Source organism: Thalassophryne amazonica, chromosome 16 (genome assembly GCF_902500255.1).
Source record: "Thalassophryne amazonica chromosome 16, fThaAma1.1, whole genome shotgun sequence".
NCBI classification, from domain to species: Eukaryota; Metazoa; Chordata; class Actinopteri; order Batrachoidiformes; family Batrachoididae; genus Thalassophryne; species Thalassophryne amazonica.
The window spans coordinates 72,408,024-72,434,464 of NC_047118.1; the positions used below are offsets into that span (position 1 = coordinate 72,408,024).

Genomic DNA, 26,441 nt, shown 5'->3' on the forward strand with positions numbered 1-26,441 from the left:
AGTATGGTGACTGACATACAGTAACTGTATAAAGTGCACCAACTGTATGATGTACCGCGACTGTATACGAGTAAAGTGCATCAACTGTATGATGTACAGTGACTGAACTATGGTGACTGTATGACGTACAGCGGCTGTATGAAGTACGCCGATTTTATAAAATACATGGACTGTATGAAGTATGGTGACTGACATAAAGCAACTGTATAAAGTGTACCAACTGTATGATGTACCGTGACTGTATAAAGTGCATCAGCTGTATGATGTACCACGACTGAAGTATGGCGACTGTATGATGTACAGCTACTGTATGAAGTATGGCGATTTTATAAAGTACATGGTGTTGTGTGTTGGGGGGTTTGGCTGGACATTTGGGTGTTCTTTTCTTTTCTTTGCTCTCCAGGTGGTATGCAAACTGATTTGTTGTCTGTGGAGAAGGTGCTGGCGGAGGAGTCCTTCACCCTCATCAACGTGATGTGCAGCACCTGTGGATGGTGCTCACGTGCAACCTTAAAGACTTTCAGCTGAAGCAGATAATGAGATGGCGTTCTGCATTTAAGCCATGTGTGATTCAAGCAGAATTGCCGGGAACTCGACCTTGTGATGTTCGTTTGTGAGACGCTGAGGACCGCGCCTGGGTTTGACACATCGTGCCTGTGAAGGAGGACGGGTGAGGGACACATGCTGTCAGCACACATCAGAGGTGATTTGATTGTCTGAATAATTGTTAACAGTAATTTGGTATTTTGTTATGCAGTATATGTGAATATTGATGAGAATTGTGCAGCTCGCTTCTCACGGCCGTGGCATGCGGACTGATGATCCTCCACCTGTTGTGAGAAGCTGCTCATTTACATAAAGCTTAAATTCAGACCTGAATGTGTTGCTGATAGTGTGTGCCTTGAAGGATATTAGTTGTAGCTGCTGACTTACCTCACCTTTTCTATTCTTCGCAGAGTCGGTTTGTCGTGTCCACCTGGGGGGTGTTTGGCGGTGAACGTGGGTCCAGAAGCGCCGGGCTTCGATCCTTTTGGGCGCTGGAGGGCGTGCCGTCCTTCACTCAGCCAGACTGACGCATTTTACGTTTGTACACTTTGTATTGCACAGAAGGGGGAAAATAAATAGTTTTGTTATTGGAACCGCTTTGTGGTTGTTTTGGCGCTGGGTTCCGTCAGACGCAGGTCCGCTCCTCAACCCGCGTCGACACATAACACATGGACTGTATGAAGTATGGTGACTGACATACAGCAACTGTATAAAGTGTACCAACTGTATGATGTACCGCGACTGTATAAAGTGCATCAGCTGTATGATGTACCGCGACTGTATAAAGTGCATCAGCTGTATGATGTACAGTGACTGAAGTATGGTGACTGTATGATGTACAGCTACTGTATGAAGTATGGCGATTTTATAAAGTACATGGACTGTATGAAGTATGGTGACTGACATACAGCAACTGTATAAAGTGCACCAACTGTATGATGTACCGCGACTGTATGAAGTGCGTCAACTGTATGATGCACAGTGACTGAACTATGGTGACTGTATGACATACAGCGACTGTATGAAGTACGGCGATTTGATAAAGGACTCCGACTGTATGAAGTATGGTGACTGACATACAGCAGCTGTATAAATTGCACCAACTGTATGATGTACTGTGACTGTATAAAGTGTACCACTGAATGATGTGCCACAACTGTATGAACTATGGTAACAGTATGATGCACAATGACTGTATAAAGTTCCCTGAATGTATGACATGCAGCAACTGTATGACGTACAGTAACTGAATGAAGTAGGGGGACAGTATAAAGTACGGTGACTGAATAAGGTACACTGACCATATGATATATGGTGACTGTATGAAGTACAGCCACTGTATAATGTATGGCGACTGTATGACATACAGTGACTGTATGAAGTATGACAACTGTATAAAGTAAGGTATATACAGCTGTATAAAGTATAGTAACAGTATGACGTACGACAACTGTATGAAATACAGTGAAATATAAACTATGGCAACTGTGTGAAATACAGTGACTGAAATACGGTGATGGCATGATGTACGGTGACTGAAGTGTGGTAACAGTATAAAGTACGGTAACAGTATGACATACAGTGACAGTATGAAGAACGGCAAATGTGTATAGTATGGTGATTGTATGAAGTATGGTGACTTATGATGTATGGCAACTCCATGAAGTACAGTGACTGTATGAAGTACTGCAACTATATGGAATATTGTGACTGTATGAAGTGTGGTGACTTAAGCCCCGTTTACACATAGACGGTTTTGTCGGCGGGTAGTACGTAGACCTAAGTTCGCGGTAGTTCCGGCTGTTTTCGCGGTGGAAAGGGGCGGAGCATTTCGCTGGCATTTTGACCGCCGTACTAGCCGCAAATACGCGGATAAAACGCCGCTAAATCCGCCAAATAAATTGGCGTTTTGACGCCGTAGCATCCGGCACACGTCAGGCAACGGGGGTTAATACCCAGTTCTATCCTTTACAATCGCAGGTTAAGACGTGCGTGAGAATGGCGGTGTTCTTCTGCCGCCGATAATGCCCTGTGTACCACTGGATTTATCCAGGCAAATCCTGCGTTACTTCAGGAACTTTTGCATATAGGCACCGCCCCCAGAGTATAATAGGCTGAAGCCTCTGTCACTGCAGGGGGAGGGAGATCATACTCAGCCTTTTCTTCTCCTTCCTTTTTCCCCCTCCTCAACGTGTTGCTCCGTCTCCACCACAGGGCTACCCTCTGCTTCTGAACCAGACCTCTTGGTAAGTCCTTGCAGCTGCCAGTTTTCTTTTAGGAGGCATACTGGAGCTTCTCTGCAAAAATATCTGGAGCTGGCCGCGAGTGAGAGGCCTGCATGCAGCGCGCTAGTGTTTTTATATTGACCGCCGCCTATCGGCCGTTTAGAACGCTGTTACCAGGGAGGTGGCGTTTAGAACGGCGTACTGTCCGCTAGCACCGCCGTTTTGTCTGCCTCTGTCGCCGGTTAAAACGCCCTTGAGGGCGCCGATGTGGGCTCTATCGCCGTTTTACACGCCGTTGATTAGGGATACAACGCCGGCCGCCAATTACGGCGGTGTAAACTGCGGCACTACAGGAAGGGGCAGGATGAAACAGCGATTAAAAAGTATCAAACGCTGTTGTTCGCATTGTCTCCGTCGTCACACGAATTCTCTGGGAGTGCTCCCGGAATTATTCGACATGTTGCATAATTTTTTCGACGATTCCCGGTAAAGCCGGAACTAAGCCACGCCCCCTAGTACCAGCGTTAACAACGGCGTGTGATCCTTAAGACGGCCAAAAACTCTTCCGGGACGCTTCCGGGAGCTCTTACCGTCTATGTGTAAACGGGGCTTTATGGTGTATGGTAAGTCAGTGACTCTATTAATTATGACGATTGCATGAAGTACGGCAACGATGAAATACATTGACTGTATGAAGTTCGGTGACGTATGACGTACGGAGACGATTTAACGGCATCTGCAGGAGGGTGTGTGTGTGTGCACATACATGAGCTTTTGATGAGATCGGAAGTTAGCTTTGAGTTAGCGTGCGTGCCGACATCAGCAAAATGTCTTGTAAATCACTCCAGAGGTGTTATCAGGTTACAAAAACAGCAGTTTCAGTTTTAGAAGTGTTTGTTTCTTGCTAGCTTTTACGTAATATATGACAAAGAGGTTATATTTACACACAAACGAAGCAAAGTTAGCAGCTAGCTAGACCAGCAGCTAGCTTTTACAAAATATATGAGAAACATGTTATATAAACACATAAAGAATTTTGGACCTCCAGAGAGAGAGAGACCAGCCACTGATGTCATGGTGCTGCCCTACTCTGATTGGCTGTCACCCCCGCCCCTCAAAAAACAAACAAAAAAAAAAAACACAACTGAACAGAATGAAAGAGAATGTGAGTTTTTAACATCTTAAAATACCTGTTACAATAGGTCAAGGTTAGCCATCTTTGAACTTGTCCAAGGTCTGTGTCCCAAGAATGTTCCCAGTAAATTAGAAGACTCTGGCAATAATAGGACTGGAGTTATGCTGAGCAAAGTCTTTGCAATACCCGATGGCCATATTTGATATTTGTTACATGATGACTGTTTTTCCTCATACTACCCCCCCCCCCAAGTTTAAAAGTATTTTGCCTTTAAATACAGTGACGTTGATCGTTCATAATAATTAATCTGCATCCTTGACTTTGAGAAGATCCTGATAAACTGCTGATTTTCTTCAGTCTTAAACCTAATGAACCCACTTAGTTTGAGCAAACAATTTGACTTAAAAATATTAAATACAGTACACTCTGTACTCTTAATTAACCTGGATATTAACGACTCTGTTCTGGTAGCGGAGTTGTTAATATCCAGAGTATCCAGAGTATTTTTCACTCATTCTATTTAATACATTTGAAATATTTTATGTGTATTTGCTGAAGTTAAATATATATATATATATATATATATATATATATATATATATATATATATATAAAATTCAGTTTGCAAAAGTATTACATGATAAGCTCATTTATCTCAAGCTAATTTATTTGTGTGTTGCCAATTTTAAAACGTTTATGGTTTGTCCAGTAATTCTCTTTTTTTAAGTTTAACTGTTATTTGACTTTGGTCAACATCCATATTGATAATTATACACTTAAATTCTAGTACTTAATAATATTCTTTTTTTCCTTTCAGGTCGCCATGTTTACAAAAGAAAACATGTACTGTCTTATTAAATATTTCAAATTAATTGCAAGGAATATTATGAATGAGTACAAAATATTGAAAATACAATGAAATTATTGACATGTAGTTAATTTAGCAGCAAATGCACCATTTATTGTAACTAAATTATTTTTGAATTGAGCGAATTGTTTAAAACTCTGTATGCACAATCTTTTTATTTTTTACAGTGTGTCTATGATGATGTCGCTATTATCATTTTACCGACTTGTTTGCTAAAAGGCACTTCAGCGGGCCTGAACATGCTACCTGCCCTCTGATTGGGTGATATCATGGCTCGATACCACTGAAAGAAATCTTGGTTTTGTTTGGTTTGTTCTGATATTATATATATCAGATTGTAAATCAAAGAGGAAACTTTGTGGATTTAGAACATTTTATTTGATAAATGTTGTCTTTAGTTCATTAAAGTGTGTTAAGTCTAATTTGTTATTTGTTCAACAAACTATTTTTAACCATTGTGCCAAAAACTGACATTAATGCTAAAATATACAAAGAACTGTGTCTGTATTGATATTGAAGATGGTTGAGACTTTTATAGAATAAATCATTTTCTTCTATTGTGTTTCATCATTTCATTTTTTTCAGTGATTATTTCTAATAAACCTATAATAGCATCCTCCAATATTAGAGTAAATAGAGGAGGACAATTATACATTCATTCATTTTCTATACCCGCTTGCTCCAATTAAGGGTGGGGTTGGAGCGTATCCCAGCAGTCATAGGGTGAGAGGCTGGATTCATTCCTGAACAGGACGGTGCTCTATCACAGGGCCACAAACACACTCACATGCACACGTACAGTCAATTTAAAGTTTTCAATCCACGGGGAGAACAAACTCCACACAGAAAGGTCCCAGGTGGGAATCGATTCCCCGACCTCCTTGCTGTGAAGCAACAGTGCTAACCACTAATCCACTATGCTACCTAATGCTGTACATATAAAAATGAAATTATTATTTTGTTGATATTAAAAAAACTATAAAATATCAATAATCAAGGTATGTAAATATAATTTTCTTACCATTATTAATAAAAAAATATAGTAAATTATAATCATAATTCATTTGGTTTTACATTTAAAATATTAAAATTATACTATGCTAACAATAGAATTGCATTTATTCCACAGATTAATTTTTTTTCTCTTTGTAAAGTACAAGTTTTTCCATGCAATGAGTATGCTTTTCATTTTATTATAATTTTTTTAAATATAACAATTACATTTTGTACTGAATTAAAGCAGCTAGTGTGCTTTTCTGTGAGTCTAATAATGTGGCAGAAGGTTTTTTTTTTTCATCAGTGGAGAAAATGGCAACAAAAGTGTTGTCATTCTCTGAGTTGTTACGGGGAGGAGCAAGAGTGACGTCACTGAGAGGGTGTATATTTTTTTAAAACCACGCCCTCCACTTCAGACAGAAAGTGAATCCTGAGGAAACAGCAGCAGAGAAACGAACAGACGTCGCGTGGTAAGAAAAAGTGCTTTATTACTCCTTATAATATATGTAATATTCTTATTATGTCTATAATGTTCATATGATACGTTTAATGTTATACTAATATGGTTCGTGATGATAGGTGTCGTAAACTTTATACCAAATAAATATTTTGTTAGTAATGTCATATTTGTGTATGTGCGTCAGACTTGTTAAATAATGCAAAAATAGGTTGCTTTACACAGAGTTTATTCAAGTGGTGACAGTAAAGATTTAACGTAGAAGAGTAAGATCAGTTGTGGGCAATTTTCTATTTGAGACATTAAATAAATAAAAGCAACAAAGTCAACTTCAGGAACATAAATAAATAAATGTGTTTCTGTCTAATGCCACAACATGGGTCGGCAACCGGAGGCCCAGGGGCCAGACAAGGCCTTTGTATATAATGAAAAACGGTCAGTTTGATACACTCTGTGTTTGAAATTTAAAAAAAATGTGTCACAGATTATTTCGAAGTGAACTTCTGGTTTTAAAGAGCCCTGGTTATAACCCTCCGGGGGGGGGGGGGGGGGGGGGTCTGCAAACAAACAGGGTCAGTCATCTGACGAATACTAAAGGATGTGACTGTGTTATTAATGAGTAGATTTGCAGTGACAGACAGCAATGGTGTCGGTTTTTCATGACAAACATAATGAAGATTGTTTAGATCACTGTGCGCTCTACGAGTGCCCAAACAGTTTTCTGTAGTTACCCTGTAAACACGTTAGCGACAGATGGAAAGTTAACCCTGTGGTGGGGAGGAGGGAGGGATTTTCCAGGGAAGCAGTTGCAATTACATCATGTGGTTGCAGTGACTCACCCGGCAGGTGGTTACCAAACTCTTTCTAGAATTAGGTCGAAGTTTCTCAGTGTGTGTGTGTGTTATTTATCACAGTCACACTATCAGAGCCATAACTGCGCTGGTCTGCATGCCATAGCAGTGCCACTTTAAGACTGTTGGGGGCGATGAGCACCCGTGTAAAACAGATCTTGAAAGGGATGGGCAACACAAATTTTATTTGTGCGGTTCAGTGGATTGTACGCTTGGTGACATCAACCACAGCTGGTGTCATTCTGAGGTTAAACAGGATACACACATATCTCACACCATAACTTCAAGGTTAAATTATAACCTCACTAACCAGGTAGCAGCCTAATATTACCAAACATTGGACTTAGAAAAATTTAATTTGAATTCAATCCCTGTCGAACAAAAGCCTACATTTTAAAAGTAGTAGGGAAAAAACTACTGCTACTGCAAAAATTTAATGTGTGCTGTTTATGTTCACAGGAATGATGATTTGCATGAGGATTTAGTTTTTAATAGTCATAGCTGGCCAGTAGACTTAGTGCTTTGCTCAAAGGCACACTGTAGTTTCTTTTTTTTTAGTTTTGTCTGCATGTTTAATTTCTTATGAGGCCTGACTGAGATGTACTTTCTCTGCGACTTTAGGCTCAGCAATAACAGTTTTTGTTGTTGTTTTAACATTTTTGTATTGAGCTGTGAGTGGGTGGAGTTTGTAATTTTCTGGACCTTCTCCTTCCAAACCCATCAGAACATCTAAGAACTTTGCCATCCTGAACTCACCTGTTGACCCATTACCACTTGTGGACTGCCATACTGATCAGAAACCACAATGATATACCTAAAGAAGTACTTCACTGAAGGTCTGATCCAAGTGGCCATCTTGCTTAGCCTGTGTGGAATGAGGGTCGACATCGATCTGGATCCCTACCGGTCCACGTCTTGGCAAGAGATACTTTTGGGTCCAACCTCGGCACTGACTCCAACACAGTTCCACAACCTCCATAACCACCCGGATGATGGTCTTGGCCTGCAACCGAAGAGTGTGGACCTGGATGGGTTCTTCACAGCCCGCAGACTGCTGGGCTGGGTCCGATCTCTGGACAGACTGCAGGTAGTTAACAAGATTTGTCAATTAATTTGCAGATCAATATGGTTTCTGCACTCAGAGGTGGGTGTGTCAAATACAAATGATCCAAAAACAATCAATAATTAATTAAGATGAACCTGTGAATTTTTTGATGTTTTTTTCTTTCACGTTTTGACACATTTTTATAATTTCTCAAAACAACTTGATGAAACCTGTCTGTCATACATTTTACATTTGTCCTGGGTTTCCTGGACAAATCAAATCAAATCAATTTTATTTATATAGCGCCAAATCACAACAAACAGTTGCCCCAAGGCGGTTTATATTGTAAGGCAAAAGCCATACAATAATTACAGAAAAACCCCAACGGTCAAAATGACCCCCTGTGAGCAAGCACTTGGCGACAGTGGGAAGGAAAAACTCCCTTTTAACAGGAAGAAACCTCCAGCAGAACCAGGCTCAGGGAGGGGCAGCCTTCTGCTGGGACTTGTTGGGGCTGAGGGGAGAGAATCAGGAAAAAGACATGCTGTGGAAGAGCGCAGAGATCAATCACTAATGATTAAATGCAGAGTGGTGCATACAGAGCAAAAAGAGAAAGAAACACTCAGCAGTCTAAGTCTATAGCAGCATAACTAAGGGATGGTTCAGGGTCACCTGATCCAGCCCTAACTATAAGCTTTAGCAAAAAGGAAAGTTTTAAGCCTAATCTTAAAAGTAGAGAGGGTGTCTGTCTCCCTGATCCGAATTGGGAGCTGGTTCCACAGGAGAGGAGCCTGAAAGCTGAAGGCTCTGCCTCCCATTCTACTCTTAAAAACCCTAGGAACTACAAGTAAGCCTGCAGTCTGAGAGCGAAGCGCTCTATTGGGGTGATATGGTACTATGAGGTCCCTAAGATAAGATGGGACCTGATTATTCAAAACCTTATACGTAAGAAGAAGAATTTTAAATTCTATTCTAGAATTAACAGGAAGCCAATGAAGAGAGGCCAATATGGGTGAAATATGCTCTCTCTTTCTAGTCCCCATCAGTACTCTAGCTACAGCATTTTGAATTAACTGAAGGCTTTTCAGGGAACTTTTAGGACAACCTGATAATAATGAATTACAGTAGTCCAGCCAAGAGGAGATAAATGCATGAATTAGTTTTTCAGCATCACTCTGAGACAAGACCTTTCTAATTTTAGAGATATTGCGCAAATGCAAAAAAGCAGTCCTACATATTTGCTTAATATGCGCATTGAAGGACATATCCTGTCCCCCATCCTATCCTGTCCAGTGTCGCCGATCGAATGGTCCCCTCTAAAAATCAGTTCCCCCTGCCTACACTGCGTTTGCGTCACTTTGGAGCGTCAGCAGCAGTTCACAGATTATCATCTCGTTTCTGCTTAAAACTGACTTTGATTTGGGTGTAGAGATTCAGACTCAGAGAGTCAAACTCAGACGTGCTGCTGTGGCACTCTGATCACTCCCCCATCGTTTATTATGAAGTAATACTCTGGTAATACTACTGGTGGTTGGCTCTCACTGCGGTATTGTATCATTTCCTGTTCCGGAGCACAGCTGTGTTTTTCTGTATCTGTTAGCTGTTTAATCTGCGCAGTTAGATTGGTCTAGTTATCTAGATTACGGTTTGTTTCCCAGTGTAATCTTTACGTGCCTTAACTAAAGCACTCCTTCTGCTGAATCACCTCTAAATTATTTACACATTATTCACTTTGCGTGTTTTTAGGAATCCGCTAGCTTAGCGTAGCTACTAGCTCTTAGCCGATTTAGCATGGCGGCTTCTCCTGTCTCTCCCACACTTTTCTGCTCTGGGTGTGAAATGTTTAGTTATTCCTCGGCCTCCTTTAGCAGTAATGGTACTTGTAATAAGTGTAGCTTATTCGTAGCTTTGGAGGCCAGGCTGGGCGAATTGGAGACTCGGCTCCGCACCGTGGAAAATTCTACAGCTAGCAAGGCCCCTGTAGTCGGTGCGGACCAAGGTAGCTTAGCCGCCGTTAGTTCCCCCCTGGCAGATCCCGAGCAGCCGGGAAAGCAGGCTGACTGGGTGACTGTGAGGAGGAAGCGTAGCCCTAAACAGAAGCCCCGTGTACACCGCCAACCCGTTCACATCTCTAACCGTTTTTCCCCACTCGACGACACACCCGCCGAGGATCAAACTCTGGTTATTGGCGACTCTGTTTTGAGAAATGTGAAGTTAGCGACACCAGCAACCATAGTCAATTGTCTTCCGGGGGCCAGAGCAGGCGACATTGAAGGAAATTTGAAACTGCTGGCTAAGGCTAAGCGTAAATTTGGTAAGATTGTAATTCACGTCGGCAGTAATGACACCCGGTTACGCCAATCGGAGGTCACTAAAATTAACATTAAATCGGTGTGTAACTTTGCAAAAACAATGTCGGACTCTGTAGTTTTCTCTGGACCCCTCCCCAATCGGACCGGGAGTGACATGTTTAGCCGCATGTTCTCCTTGAATTGCTGGCTGTCTGAGTGGTGTCCAAAAAATGAGGTGGGCTTCATAGATAATTGGCAAAGCTTCTGGGGAAAACCTGGTCTTGTTAGGAGAGACGGCATCCATCCCACTTTGGATGGAGCAGCTCTCATTTCTAGAAATCTGGCCAATTTTCTTAAATCCTCCAAACCGTGACTATCCAGGGTTGGGACCAGGAAGCAGAGTTGTAGTCTTACACACCTCTCTGCAGCTTCTCTCCCCCTGCCATCCCCTCATTACCCCATCCCCGTAGAGACGGTGCCTGCTCCCAGACTACCAATAACCAGCAAAAATCTATTTAAGCATAAAAATTCAAAAAGAAAAAATAATATAGCACCTTCAACTGCACCACAGACTAAAACAGTTAAATGTGGTCTATTAAACATTAGGTCTCTCTCTTCTAAGTCCCTGTTGGTAAATGATATAATAATTGATCAACATATTGATTTATTCTGCCTAACAGAAACCTGGTTACAGCAGGATGAATATGTTAGTTTAAATGAGTCAACACCCCCGAGTCACACTAACTGTCAGAATGCTCGTAGCACGGGCCGGGGTGGAGGATTAGCAGCAATCTTCCATTCCAGCTTATTAATTAATCCAAAACCCAGACAGAGCTTTAATTCATTTGAAAGCTTGTCTCTTAGTCTTGTCCATCCAAATTGGAAGTCCCAAAAACCAGTTTTATTTGTTATTATCTATCGTCCACCCGGTCGTTACTGTGAGTTTCTCTGTGAATTTTCAGACCTTTTGTCTGACTTAGTGCTTAGCTCAGATAAGATAATTATAGTGGGCGATTTTAACATCCACACAGATGCTGAGAATGACAGCCTCAACACTGCATTTAATCTATTATTAGACTCTATTGGCTTTGCTCAAAAAGTAAATGAGTCCACCCACCACTTTAATCATATCTTAGATCTTGTTCTGACTTATGGTATGGAAATAGAAGACTTAACAGTATTCCCTGAAAACTCCCTTCTGTCTGATCATTTCTTAATAACATTTACATTTACTCTGATGGACTACCCAGCAGTGGGGAATAAGTTTCATTACACTAGAAGTCTTTCAGAAAGCGCTGTAACTAAGTTTAAGGATATGATTCCTTCTTTATGTTCTCTAATGCCATATACCAACACAGTGCAGAGTAGCTACCTAAACTCTGTAAGGGAGATAGAGTATCTCGTCAATAGTTTTACATCCTCATTGAAGACAACTTTGGATGCTGTAGCTCCTCTGAAAAAGAGAGCTTTAAATCAGAAGTGTCTGACTCCGTGGTATAACTCACAAACTCGTAGCTTAAAGCAGATAACCCGTAAGTTGGAGAGGAAATGGCGTCTCACTAATTTAGAAGATCTTCACTTAGCCTGGAAAAAGAGTCTGTTGCTCTATAAAAAAGCCCTCCGTAAAGCTAGGACATCTTTCTACTCATCACTAATTGAAGAAAATAAGAACAACCCCAGGTTTCTTTTCAGCACTGTAGCCAGGCTGACAAAGAGTCAGAGCTCTATTGAGCTGAGTATTCCATTAACTTTAACTAGTAATGACTTCATGACTTTCTTTGCTAACAAAATTTTAACTATTAGAGATAAAATTACTCATAACCATCCCAAAGACGTATCGTTATCTTTGGCTGCTTTCAGTGATGCCGGTATTTGGTTAGACTCTTTCTCTCCGATTGTTCTGTCTGAGTTATTCTCATTAGTTACTTCATCCAAACCATCAACATGTTTATTAGACCCCATTCCTACCAGGCTGCTCAAGGAAGCCCTACCATTATTTAATGCTTCGATCTTAAATATGATCAATCTATCTTTGTTAGTTGGCTATGTACCACAGGCTTTTAAGGTGGCAGTAATTAAACCATTACTTAAAAAGCCATCACTTGACCCAGCTATCTTAGCTAATTATAGGCCAATCTCCAACCTTCCTTTTCTCTCAAAAATTCTTGAAAGGGTAGTTGTAAAACAGCTAACTGATCATCTGCAGAGGAATGGTCTATTTGAAGAGTTTCAGTCAGGTTTTAGAATTCATCATAGTACAGAAACAGCATTAGTGAAGGTTACAAATGATCTTCTTATGGCCTCGGACAGTGGACTCATCTCTGTGCTTGTTCTGTTAGACCTCAGTGCTGCTTTTGATACTGTTGACCATAAAATTTTATTACAGAGATTAGAGCATGCCATAGGTATTAAAGGCACTGCGCTGCGGTGGTTTGAATCATATTTGTCTAATAGATTACAATTTGTTCATGTAAATGGGGAATCTTCTTCACAGACTAAAGTTAATTATGGAGTTCCACAAGGTTCTGTGCTAGGACCAATTTTATTCACTTTATACATGCTTCCCTTAGGCAGTATTATTAGACGGTATTGCTTAAATTTTCATTGTTACGCAGATGATACCCAGCTTTATCTATCCATGAAGCCAGAGGACACACACCAATTAGCTAAACTGCAGGATTGTCTTACAGACATAAAGACATGGATGACCTCTAATTTCCTGCTTTTAAACTCAGATAAAACTGAAGTTATTGTACTTGGCCCCACAAATCTTAGAAACATGGTGTCTAACCAGATCCTTACTCTGGATGGCATTACCCTGACCTCTAGTAATACTGTGAGAAATCTTGGAGTCATTTTTGATCAGGATATGTCATTCAAAGCGCATATTAAACAAATATGTAGGACTGCCTTTTTGCATTTACGCAATATCTCTAAAATCAGAAAGGTCTTGTCTCAGAGTGATGCTGAAAAACTAATTCATGCATTTATTTCCTCTAGGCTGGACTATTGTAATTCATTATTATCAGGTTGTCCTAAAAGTTCCCTAAAAAGCCTTCAGTTAATTCAAAATGCTGCAGCTAGAGTACTGACGGGGACTAGAAGGAGAGAGCATATCTCACCCATATTGGCCTCTCTTCATTGGCTTCCTGTTAATTCTAGAATAGAATTTAAAATTCTTCTTCTTACTTATAGGGTTTTGAATAATCAGGTCCCATCTTATCTTAGGGACCTCGTAGTACCATATCACCCCAATAGAGCGCTTCGCTCTCAGACTGCAGGCTTACTTGTAGTTCCTAGGGTTTGTAAGAGTAGAATGGGAGGCAGAGCCTTCAGCTTTCAGGCTCCTCTCCTGTGGAACCAGCTCCCAATTCAGATCAGGGAGACAGACACCCTCTCTACTTTTAAGATTAGGCTTAAAACTTTCCTTTTTGCTAAAGCTTATAGTTAGGGCTGGATCAGGTGACCCTGAACCATCCCTTAGTTATGCTGCTATAGACGTAGACTGCTGGGGGGTTCCCATGATGCACTGTTTCTTTCTCTTTTTGCTCTGTATGCACCACTCTGCATTTAATCATTAGTGATCGATCTCTGCTCCCCTCCACAGCATGTCTTTTTCCTGGTTCTCTCCCTCAGCCCCAACCAGTCCCAGCAGAGGACTGCCCCTCCCTGAGCCTGGTTCTGCTGGAGGTTTCTTCCTGTTAAAAGGGAGTTTTTCCTTCCCACTGTAGCCAAGTGCTTGCTCACAGGGGGTCGTTTTGACCGTTGGGGTTTTACATAATTATTGTATGGCCTTGCCTTACAATATAAAGCGCCTTGGGGCAACTGTTTGTTGTGATTTGGCGCTATATAAAAAAAATTGATTGATTGATTAATGCTGAATTTATGTGGAAATGATTGTTGTACAAAACCTTCAGATATGTGTCGCTGAGATAGATGATGACTGGAGTGCAGTTTTAATCAGAAACGAGCCAATAAACGGTGAACTGCTGCTGACGCTCAGAAATGATGCACGCGCAGTGAAGGCAGGGGGATCAATGGTTAGGGGGGACCGTTTGGTCAGCGACACCGGCTTGAAGACATTACAAGAAACAAATGTAAGCTGGAGCAATAAACATTTATATATAACTCAAATGCAAACTTAAAACCTGTAGTGAACAGTGGAGAGTCCCAGCTGGACTCAGGAGCCAAGGCCCCAGGTGCCTCCAGTTAGCCAGTCAACCAACCTTCGGTACCTCTAAAAGAACCAAAACATCTCATCATTCTTTCAGGTTCCAAACACAGAGCTAGAGACATGGCTGGTCCATCGGGAACCAGATCGCCTCCCTGTGCTTCCTCCTCGCCCGGTCTCCCCTCTGTGGAGGGCTCCTGCCGGTTCTCTGATTGTGGAGCACCAGCTTGGATGGGATACCTCAGAGGAAGAGCAGGTACCACATGAAGCCAATTGTAATTCAGTACCATTTAGTTCAGGCTTATGTATTCTGATTGGTTGATAAAATTATGTCTTCATGTCTTTGGTTTTGCAGTTCGGTGTTCTAGAGGAACACTCACATTCCTTATTATCAATTTTACTTTATAGGAGTCCCACTATACTCCCATTTTTTTATTTGCTCAAGATCACACAAGCAGATCCTCATGTTAAATTGGCACAAGTTTTATGCCAGGTGCCTTTTCTGACATAACTCCAGATGTACCAGCAGAAGGTGGAACAGAAGGCCTTGAAACCTGGAGATAAGCACTGGGAGAAACAAATGATTGAAAAGCCACCTTGACACTTGCACAAATTTGATCCCCACACTGCAATGCAATTCATCGTGCCAATGCGACCCGCTTTGTCCTGCTGGACGCGGCGCTTTGTCCCATTTGATGCCATGTTATATAAAATAATCATTTTGTAGCCGGACACATTTACTCTCAGAACTTGGCAATGAAACCATCTCTCCATCGCTCCCAGAATCACAGAGAAATTATCTGCAGCTGCAGCTTCTCTCGTGCTCGTCGTGCGGTGGAGAGTACATTTGAAATCATCTCAGAGGTAATCATTTATAAAATTTATATTGTAATTGATTAGAACAAGAGTTGTATTGATATTCCTTCTTATGTGTTAGATAATGTATCTGTAAAGTTGTTTATTGTAGATGTAACATCTCGTTCAGATGTGCTGCAGCAATTAGACGCATTTCAAATAGATTGTGCAATCTTAAAGTCTAGTTCACAAAATTAATGCGTGCCACAAGTTTTTAACATTTCAAAATTTTCTTTGTGCACTTGCACGCAGTCGCGCACAGCTCATGAGCAGTTTACAATGAGTTTACTCATTGGCATGGCAGATTGCATGCCAGTGCGGGAATCAGATTTGTGCAAGTGTCAAGGCACCTTAACTTGAGTTGGACCATTGTTTGTTACGCAGTAGTAGATTGGTGGGGGGGAGTTGCAGCACCTCCCCCACTCCCCTCTTGAACTACTGACTACAGCCTCGGTTCCACCGAATAATAAGCCATGAATAATGAGCCACGCATGGGTATGTCAGCGATTATTCAAAAAATGTTCCATGTCTTAAGCTATCACGTATCCGCAACTAAGGCGCCTCTACTATGTGCCTCTTTGTACCTCACATGTGCCAGTTATCAGCCTCTCGTGAGCCACGACCATCCTGTCATTTGAGCCCTGTCTAGCCTCGAATGGCTCATGTCAACGCATATGATCTACGTCAAGCCATATGATCCATGTAGTGTCATGTAACGCGATGTTGGTGCATGTTTAGGCATGGGTTTGGTCCAGATCTCCAGCCCTCCCACACTTGGTCCCTTTAAAGTGTGGGTTTTCAATTCACAGCATCCATTCAAGATGCTGTCACACATTTTTTAAATGTAGCCCGGCGGGTGTGCGCCGTGCGCCAGGCTGCTGTCCACCTATGTTCCAAAGTCATTAAATGCACCAGACTAGCTAGAACCAAACCACAGGTTCCTGGAGAGTGCCTCTGCGCTTCCTCTTGCTGGCTTTATTTCTTTTGACACCATGATCCAACTTTTAACTTTGTGTTCGTCTGTTAATGTCTGCAAAAATCGCTCTTTTGCGCACGCTGCCATTCTGCGTTCCTGGACAGCTGCCTCTGTGCTCCTTCTCGCTGGCTTCCTTTCTTTTCCTTTCCATCTGTGGCTTTGCTGGCTTTAAACGCACAGTCATTTTCATACCGCCATCCAACTTTTAACTTTGTGTTCATCCGTTACTGACTGCAGAATCACTCTTTTGCGAGCTGGCATTCTGTGTAAATTCTCATTTTGAGCGTGAGTCATTGTGCCAGTGCACACACAGCAGAGCTCATCTAATCCATTAACAAGATATTAAATCTCTCATAGACATACTTTTACAGCTGACTATATAGAAGGAATGAACATGCAACTGTTTCACCCAGCTATTACAATAAAAACATTGCAAATAATTACCTTTTAAGCTGTCTCAAATCCGTTCTCCACCTCAGTACATGAGACAGAGCGGGGAAAAAAGGTCCAGCTGAAACAGTCGTCTGCGTTTCCAGAAGTGATTAGAGGTGTTTTTTGAACATCCAAGCTCTGACGGGAAATGCTTAATATGCTACAAAATATTTTTTTTATATAGTGTCCGGCGCACAAAGCAGGTGGAATTGTGTGTGTACGAGGGCTGAGCCTGTCCAAATAGCCTTTCCAGTCCTCGTAGCTGCCAGGTGCTCGGATAATGGGTTTTTAACAGCCTCATCCTCACCACACAGGTCTCTAAAATCCATGTTTGTCCTCTTAGTACCTCGTACCCCAATTGCCCCACGCTGTTGTTGCTAAATTTTGAACTTCTTGAAATTAGCGCCATGCTCAGAGATGAGCTTAAAGATGGGATAAAATGTGGGAAAGGTCTTGCATCAACAAATGGCGATTGATGAACGATGAATTAGACATTTTTCCATGTTTAAAATAAAAATTGTCTTAAAAATGTTGAGTCAGATTCCCAGATTGCCTTAAAATGTAGGAGAAAGGCTTTTCTTTTTCCCTGGGGGGCATGCCCCGGGCCACCCTATCACGTCACCCCCCCTTCACTTGAATCTAGATCAGCCCCTGCACACATTAGAAACTTTAAACTATAGACATACAAAGATGCTTGATCTTGTATTTTCTCTTCAATCCACTCAGCGTTGCAACGTTGCTTTTCACTCTCTCATGTCTCAGATGACACGCCAACACTTTATTAGCTTCACAGAAGTCATGTGACCAGCTGGCTTGTTTTGAAACTTGAACACTTGCTCACTGTGTCCTGACACACACGTGAACTCTTCAGTTTTGCAATGTTGGCTGTTTACTGCACCAGAGGACACATGGCGTGTGTGTAAACAAACACACATCATGGTGCTGACACGTGCTTCCTAAGAAGACGAAACCACCAAGTTCTATGTTTTCCAAAACATCCTGAATGGTCAGATAACCCATTAACACTCTGGGTTCAGGTTTCTGTATCAGTTTGCTGAAATGTGAAGTTGTTGTGGGATAGCAGATCCACCACCGTGACCAAGACCTTCATTCCGTTTTTACAGTTTACATAAATCAGATCCTTTTAGAGTTTTGGTGCAAATTAAGCTGCCGTTTGACCGGTTTCCTGCTCCAGAAACCCAAGTTAAGCGCTAGCTGGTCAAATTGATGCCGATGCTTCGCTGGACCAAGAACCACCATTTCAGTCTTATCAGAATTTAAAAGTAGGAGGTTACTAGACATCCAACTTCTCGCTAATGCAAGGCAATCTTATAAAGATTTTATTTGAATGAGATTACCAGCAGTTAAAGGCATGTGCAATTGAGTATCATAAGCATAGCAATGAAAGGCAATCCCAAAATGCCTCGGGTATAATGCCCAAGGGGTGCTGCATACAGGGAGAAAAGCAGGGGGCCCAAGACAGATCCCTGTGGAACCCCGAACTTCATGTCACTAAGATTAAAAGTACTGTTACTGTACAAAACACAATGAGAATGACTGGACAGGTATGACGTCAGCCGTACCATGGCACTTCCAGTAATCCCAAAATGATTTTCCATCTTATTGAGTAAAATATGATGATCCACGGTATCAAACGCAGCACTAAGATCTAACAGCAGCAAAACTGGAGTGGTGTCCGAGTCCATTGTTCGCAAAAGGTCATTCACTACTTTAGTGAGCGCTGTCTCTGTGGAGTAACATTTTCTAAAAGCAGACTGCAGTGGTTCAAAAAGCTTATTCTCAGTAAGTTGATCCACGAGCTGCCGTGAAACCACTTTTTCCATAATTTTAGAATTCGATATCGGCCTATAATTTTTCAACACACTCGGGTCAAGGTTAGATTTCTTAAGCAATGGTTTAATCACTGCAGATTTGAAACATTTAGGAACAGATCCAGAAGTTAATGAGACATTAACAATTTCCAGCACAGTCGGCCCAAGAGTGGGCCACAGGTCCTTAAACAGTTTTGTTGGTATGGGATCAAAAAGGCAGGTTGTGCTTTTTGTAGACGACAAGATGCATGCCTCCACTGCGCATGCATCATTTCTGACCTCAGCAGCTCAGCTGAGACAGAGTCTCTTCACCCAGTGTGCTCAAATGGTCAAGGTAAAAGCTGTTAAATAATTCAAAAGTCAGTTTTAAGCAGAAACGAGGCGATACTCGGTAACGCTTTGAAATGACCAACGTGTAGTGAACGCATCAGCTAGCAGCTTGTGTAGCTGTGCCACTCTGATTGCTTCCTCCTTCTTTTAACATGAAATAATGCTGAACGTATGTGGAAATGATTGTACAAAAGCTTCAGATATCTGTCGCTGAGATAGAGGATGACTGGAGCGTAGTGTTAAGCAGAAACAACGTGATAATCAGTGAACCGCAGCAAATGAAGCATGTGCAGTGAAGGCAGGGCGGACAGATTTTTAGGGGGGACCAGTCAGTCTGCGACGCCGGAGTACAAGTCACACTGGAGTATAAGTCCTCCTTTTTTGTGTATTATCTGTTGTGGTCCAGTTCTGTTAGGGTCCTGTATGTGATCAAGTTTTAGTTGGTTTGTTCTGCCCTTTGTCTCTACTGTCTGTTTAGTCTCATTTTCTCTATAATGTCTCAGTATTTTCTTGTCATCTTTTCTCAGTCACTCCCAGCTTCCTTATCTGGTTTCACATCTTGCCATTTTCACTTTACATCTTGTCTTTTCTCCTTCAGCTTGTCAGCTATTATTCTTCTTTGCAACTGCCTTCTATCACCTTCCAGTGTCAAGCAATGTCTTTTTCTCTGCCTCCCTCTGGGGTCCTCACAGGTCTTAGTCTTGTCTTGGTTTTATCACCCTCTGTTGCCCTCTGCTGTTCTGTCAGGTTCCTTACACTTCCTTAAGGTGCACTGACACAGATTCACGCACTTGCATGATCTTTGTCGTGCAGGAGAGTAAACTCATCTTTACTCAGGTGCAGACTGAACATGAGAGGGGTGCCGGCGTGTGCAATTGCGCAAAGAGAATTTTGAAATGTTCAAAAAAAAATTCTTCACGCATAAATGTCGTACTATGTGGCGCGATCTGCTCGCCACCACGACGTGCAGCTTGTCGAGTGGAGTAAAGAAGTGAACATGAGCGAGTGGTTGTGTCAGTGGGTCGCATCAGAGCGCAGCTCGTCTGAATGATTATAAGGAGATGTTAAATCTATCATAAACATACTTTAACAGCTTCAGACAAGAAGGAAAGAACATGCAACTGTTTTACCAAGCCATGACAATGTAAACATGGCAAATAATTACCTTTTTAGACAGCTCCAAATGCTTTCTCCAGCTTATTCAGTGAACAGCACTGCTGGCACAGTCCTCTGTAATTCAGGAAGCAATTAGAGCCGTTTTCAACAGACAACTTGCAGAGAAAATGATTCATCCGCTATGAAATAATTACTTTATATATGCAGCATCCAGCACAGAGCACATGGCAGGTGGTGGAACAAAGCACAGCATCCAGCTGGGATGACAGCGGGTGGGACAATCACGACGACATGCGTGCAAGTACAAGCAGCTAGTGTCAGTGCACATTTAGTCTTTTGTCTTGGTGTTACCTCCCTCTGGTGGTCAAGTTTATTCCTACATGCCATTAGTCTTTAAGTGTCCCCACCTTGGTTTGCCAGCAGCTGCAGCTGATTAGTTTGGCTGTTTATAGTCAGTCAAATTGTGGGTCCATTGGCTCTTTGTCTTTGTGTGGTTACTCATGTTTTTCCTGTGGCCACCTCTGAATTGTGAGTATTGCACTTTGGAGTTGAACTTACGCTTTTAGAAAGAGGGATTTTTCTGAGTTAACTCCTGTCACTGGATTAACCCTTTTTAAGTAAGAAAAAGACTTTTGGTTGAAACTTGTTTTTGAGCAAGAAGAGAGACTTTTGGTTGAATCATGTATTTTGTTTTGTATTACTCTTCCAAGAAGCAAAGACATTCCTTGGCATAGTCTAATCTGTTTGGTCCTCACCTGGTATGAAGAGACTTTTCAGTGCCTACTCCTTTAAGGCATTATGCTCACCTTTTGAAGAGGCTGCTGCAGTTTGTCAGATCCCGCTTTTTAGATACACGGCACACGCTCACCCTCCGATGAGTGTGTTTGTGTAAAAACCAGCTCTCCGTCTCTGGGGTCCGACCTTCGTGTCTCCACGGGTATTACACGGCAGGGCTGCACAAAGGCTGTTCAAGCTGGTGGTGAGGAGATTCGTCTAGCTGCTCACTGCCTCCATCCGGACGTCCACCCCGCTGAAGCTGATCTCGCACCCCGGTCGAATAGCCTTCTCAGGAACCAGGATACGAACTGGCCACGCCCGTTAACGGCAGCTCTCCTCTTATGGATCAGGGCTCTTGGAATGTTGCTAGATTTTGAATTTAGTGACTCGTACAGCGAGTCCCCAGGATGTGTTATTTTCATTAAAAAAACCAGACTAACCTTTTAGAGCCTTTTGATGTTGTACACCCAATAAACTTTAACTTTTACACCTTAAGAAGCATCAATAATCCAATGTCCAAGCCTTAACACTTTAACTGCATGCTTGGAAATTTATTGCAGGTTTTGCAAGTGCCAATAACATAATCAACATAGATTATATGGTGATAATTTCACAACAGTAATTCAAGTATAATTAGAATAATGATTGGCAGAGATTTTTGTTTTTAATTCAATAATTCTGACTGATCTTACTTTGACTGGGACTGGATTGACTTCTTAACAATTTTTTCTACGAGTGAGGGAAGGAGGTTTTTTGAGGTTAGGGTCCCCAGCTCGATGAACTTGATTTCCACTTCATCACCTATTAATCGTTAGCTGACCACGATCCTTGTGTGATGTTGTAATCCTTCAGGAAGTTAATCCACATAAGAATTTATTCCGTCTTCAATCAACCAAAAGTTGATCTAATCCATTCTGGTATGCGGTGATGTTCCTTGAGAGAGAAATCGTTGAACATTCCCCACTCAGACTTAAGGCCAGTGGTTACTCTCCATTGTTCTGCTACTCCGTGACTGGACGGCCTGAGTGGGAGTTGAAATCTCTCTCAAATGATCTTTTATGGCTCCAGTCCTCTCACTCCACGATTCCAATTGCTGCTCACAAGATGGTCAAGTCTTGTGATCTCCTCGTAGCAGGGGAGTAGTGGCAACAGCACCTCTCCCTGGAAGAATAACCCCGTTTTCTGGTGTTTCACAGTTTATATATGTGCTTGACTCTTGTCGTCCTCAGATGATCTTGGTTACCATGGGGACGCTGTTAACTCAAAACCTCCTCCCTTCTCCTTCTACTTTACTGGAAATCCCCGCAGCCCCTACCAGTAACTTATTTCTCAAGTTCCTCTTTTCTGTTAACACTTCAGCTTTTCTGAGAATTCATTCTTTTAAATCATTTCTTTAGAATCACATCAATCATATTCAATCATTTCATTACAACTCTCTTTCACATAAAAACAATTCATATGATCATATACATTCTCATTCCTTATTATTCATTTCATTTTTACCAACATTTTAATCATTTGATCAGTTGTTTAACATCAGCTTTTCTTGCCCACTTGCAACATCTTCTTCACTTCCTCTTTTTCTCTGACTCTGCACTCCTTATGAAAAACAACTCATATAATCATTCATTTCACTTATTTGTAACATACTTTTTCTAATCAACTCTTAATTTTAACACATTAATACTTCATTTGATCACACTTGTCATGTTAGAATCATTCTTAGACATATTCCCTCGTCTTCACCACCGAGTTCATTCCGTGGGCCTCCCCATTTACAATGGAAAAGTCCGGTATGACCTCACTTACTCCTGGAAGGTACCAAACACTGTGCAGTTTAATCCAACAGCATGTATATTAATTCCATGGCACGTATTATATTCCAAGATGAAAACAAGCTGAAAGCAAGCTTAAAGTCATCTTTCCTGACAAGTTGCAACTCATCCTTTTGAAGAAGAGATTTCAAAAGTTTGTTCAAGATCCCTGTGTTTGTCGGCACTGCTACGAAGATGATTCCTCAGTTTACCTGCACCCATGTTTGAAGAGGACTACCTGGTTTGCACTCACCATCTTGGCTTCCCATTTGACTCTGTCTTGACCTACCTTGTCTTAATAAAACTGTCCTTCAATGCAGTTCTGCATTTAGGAGTTCTACCCAGTCTGCCTAAGTTCTAGGTTTAATAGCTGCTTCTACTTCTGACCATAACATTATCACCTCTTAAATTTTGTATTTCTGTGCGTTGTTGTAGTGTACTTCTTATTACTGGAATTTATTAAAGTTTTTGTTTAGTGCTTTGATTTGTGGGAAAGTTCTATATAATAGTCATTATCATTATTAGTAACAGATGTGAGTTATTGTGATAAAAGTCACACTCAAGTAGAAGTTGCAGGACCTCCCAAACTAGTAAAAAAAAAAAAAAAAACCCTGCAACTTATACTACAAGAAATACAGACTCATTAATTTACTTCATTACACTCTGAAATTTAAAAAATAGGGTCAAGACACTCTGAATTCCTTTAAACAAATGGTAATTTTTAGCAAATATGGGGAAGTAGCATCATTCAAGATCAATGAAAATCTTTGTGTATGTAGACATTGATTCGAGCAGTCTACATGCCAAATCAATTAAGAACTTAAGTGTTTTGTTATAAATTGAGAAGTGGGCAAAATGTTATTTCTGACCATTTCGGGCCTGTTGACCAATTGAAGGACATTGAGATTTTTATGTCTGTAGACAACCAAGGAGTCTTTCTGTAAAATTATGGTTTTTCCTAATAAAAATTGAAAAGTATGTGGAAAAATGACATTTTTGGGGAGCTGCAGAGATTCAACCAGAAAGTCAATTTAGATAAATGACCTAAGAATGTCTGAGCCAAATATCATGAAAGTATCGCACTGCATATTGTGCGTCACCTACAAATCTTGATGGGATTCATCCTGTGGACATGTGTTCAAAGGACTAAAATAACGTATCTCTTCAGCTGATTTTTAACAGGCACCAGAATGAAGTCACTGGCACTTAGAAAATGCAAAAGATTTTTTATTTTTTTTTTACTTTGTTGGCTGGAGAAGGCCAAGAACACACATGTTTCTGGTTACTTTTGAGAATTGGGGATGGACCGGTTGTCTGCCTGGGTGAATTTCCATCCAGTACCCAAGGCGGTTCCATGGCGTTGTGGCTCTACCGAAGCACAGCACCAGCGCACGTTCCCAGACCTGACATGTACAGTAGATGTTCAGGGTTTGACCTTATGTAATGTGTTGTGGGTTTCACCAGCTTGCAATTTGTTTTTATGTATTTCATTACACATAATTGCATCATCCTTTACTCACTGACCATCTCAGACTCCACTGGCTGTAGAACAAGACTTTGACTCATCCACACCACAAAACCCCACATCCTGATTTGTAGCCACCTACCAATTACAATTGCCTGAACATTGTAGTCTATCAGTCAGAAAAACACGCTGCATGGCCCCAACATTGTAATTCACGTTCCCTCACAATGCTGATAGGCCTTATCAGTTCCCATTAATTTGACAGGAAGTCATTCCAAAGATACCAAATCCAGAGACAGAGCAGTAATGGCGTTCAGTGAATGCAGACTGATTAGTGAGTGCTAATAATTAACAGATGTAGCCATATTGAAAGATCCTACAACCCCAATTCCAATGAAGTTGGGATGTTGTGAAAAATGTAAAGAAAAACAGAATATAATAATTTGCAAATCCTCTTCAACCTATATTCAATTGAATACACCACAAAGACAAGATATTTAATGTTCAAACTGATAAACTTTATTGTTTTTGTGCAAATATTTGCTCATTTTGAAATGGATGCCTGCAACATGTTTCAAAAAAGCTGGGACAGTGGTATGTTTACCACTGTGTTACATCACCTTTCCTTCTAACAACTCTCAATAAGCATTTGGGAACTGAGGACACTAATTGTTGAAGCTTTGTAAGTGGAATTCTTTCCCATTCTTGCTTGATGTACAACTTCAGTTGTTCAACAGTCTGCGGTCTCCGTTGTCGTATTTTGCACTTAATAATGCGGCACACATTATCAATGGGTGACAGGTCTGGACTGCAGGCAGGCCAGTCTAGTTACCTGCACTCTTATTACAAAACCACGCTGTTGTAACACATGCAGAATGTGGCTTGGCATTGTCTTGCTGAAATAAGCAGGGATGTCCCTGAAAAAGACGTTGCTTGGATGGCAGCATGTGTTGCTCCAAAACCTGGATGTACCTTTCAGCAATGATGGTGCCATCACAGATGTGTAAGTTGCCCATGCCATGGGCACTAACACACCCCCATACCATCACAGATGCTGGCTTTTGAACTTTGCACTGGTAACAATCTGGATGGTCTTTTTCCTTTTTGTCCATGATTTCCAAAAACAATTTGAAATGTGGACTCATCAGACCACAGCACACTTCCTCGCCCCATCTTTCCTTGTGAATGGCTGAGCATTTTGGTGATGCTTCCCAATCATGACACTCACCTGTTTCCAAACAGGTGTTCTTTGAGCATTCATCAACTTTCCCAGTCTTTTGTTACCCCATCCCAACTTTTTTTGAAATGTGTCGCAGGCATCCATTTCAAAATGAGCAAATATTTGCACAAAAACAAAAACGTTTATCAATTTGAACATTAAATATCTTGTTTGTGGTGTATTCAATTGAATATAGGTTGAAGAGGATTTGCAAATCATTATATTCTGTTTTTATTTACATTTTACACAACGTCCCGACTTCATTGGAATTGTGGTTGTACCATAATTTATATAGTCACCGTTCATCATACAGTGACCATACATTATACAGTCGCCGTACTTCATATAGTTTCTGTACATTGTAGAATCACCATACCTCATGCAGTCACCATACTCTAAATAGTCTTCATACATCATACAGTCAGTGTACCTTATACAGTCGCTGTACGTCATACAGTCGACACACTTCATATAATCGTCATACTTCATACAGTTACCATATGTCATATAGTCAGTGTACATCATACAGTTGGTGTACTTTATACAGTCACTATATGTCATACAGTCACCGTACTTTACATGACACCATTCTTCATACAGTCGCCGTACGTCGTACAGCTTTCATAAATCTGATTTCGTCACAGAACATTACAGGAGCGTTTTTCATTCTTTTACTTTCAAACCATGTTAATGGCCAAAGCAGACTTTATCCAAAGTCATAGCAGAACAACAGGTCGACTTTATAGTCGGGAGCGAGACATAATAATAATAATAATAGTAACAATAATAATAATAATAAGAATTTTATTTGTATAAGCACTTTAACTCCAAACAACACACTACCATGAGCTAATAATACTTACAAATTTTAATAACGAATTAAAGTACATAAAACACTATTAAAACACTAAACAATGGAAACTTCCAACCATCAAAAACTGTAGGCAGCTAAGAAAAAGTGTGTTTTTAGTCCATATTTAAAAATGTTGCAGTTTGTTCTATGGCCATGAGCATGAAATGCGAACGATCAACAACCTGCT

The 26,441-nt window shown here is 41.1% G+C and overlaps 1 protein-coding gene across 1 annotated transcript in view; it reads left to right on the forward strand.

Annotated features, from left to right (window-relative positions):
- Positions 1-6,193: 6,193 nt before the first annotated feature.
- LOC117527348 (endoplasmic reticulum membrane sensor NFE2L1-like) overlaps positions 6,194-26,441 on the forward strand; it is a 33,978-nt gene continuing 13,730 nt past the window's right edge. The window contains 3 exon segments of the mRNA XM_034189655.1: positions 6,194-6,240; positions 7,803-8,165; positions 14,686-14,841. Coding sequence (XP_034045546.1) covers positions 7,884-8,165; positions 14,686-14,841 — 438 coding nt within the window. The 5' untranslated portion in view covers positions 6,194-6,240; positions 7,803-7,883.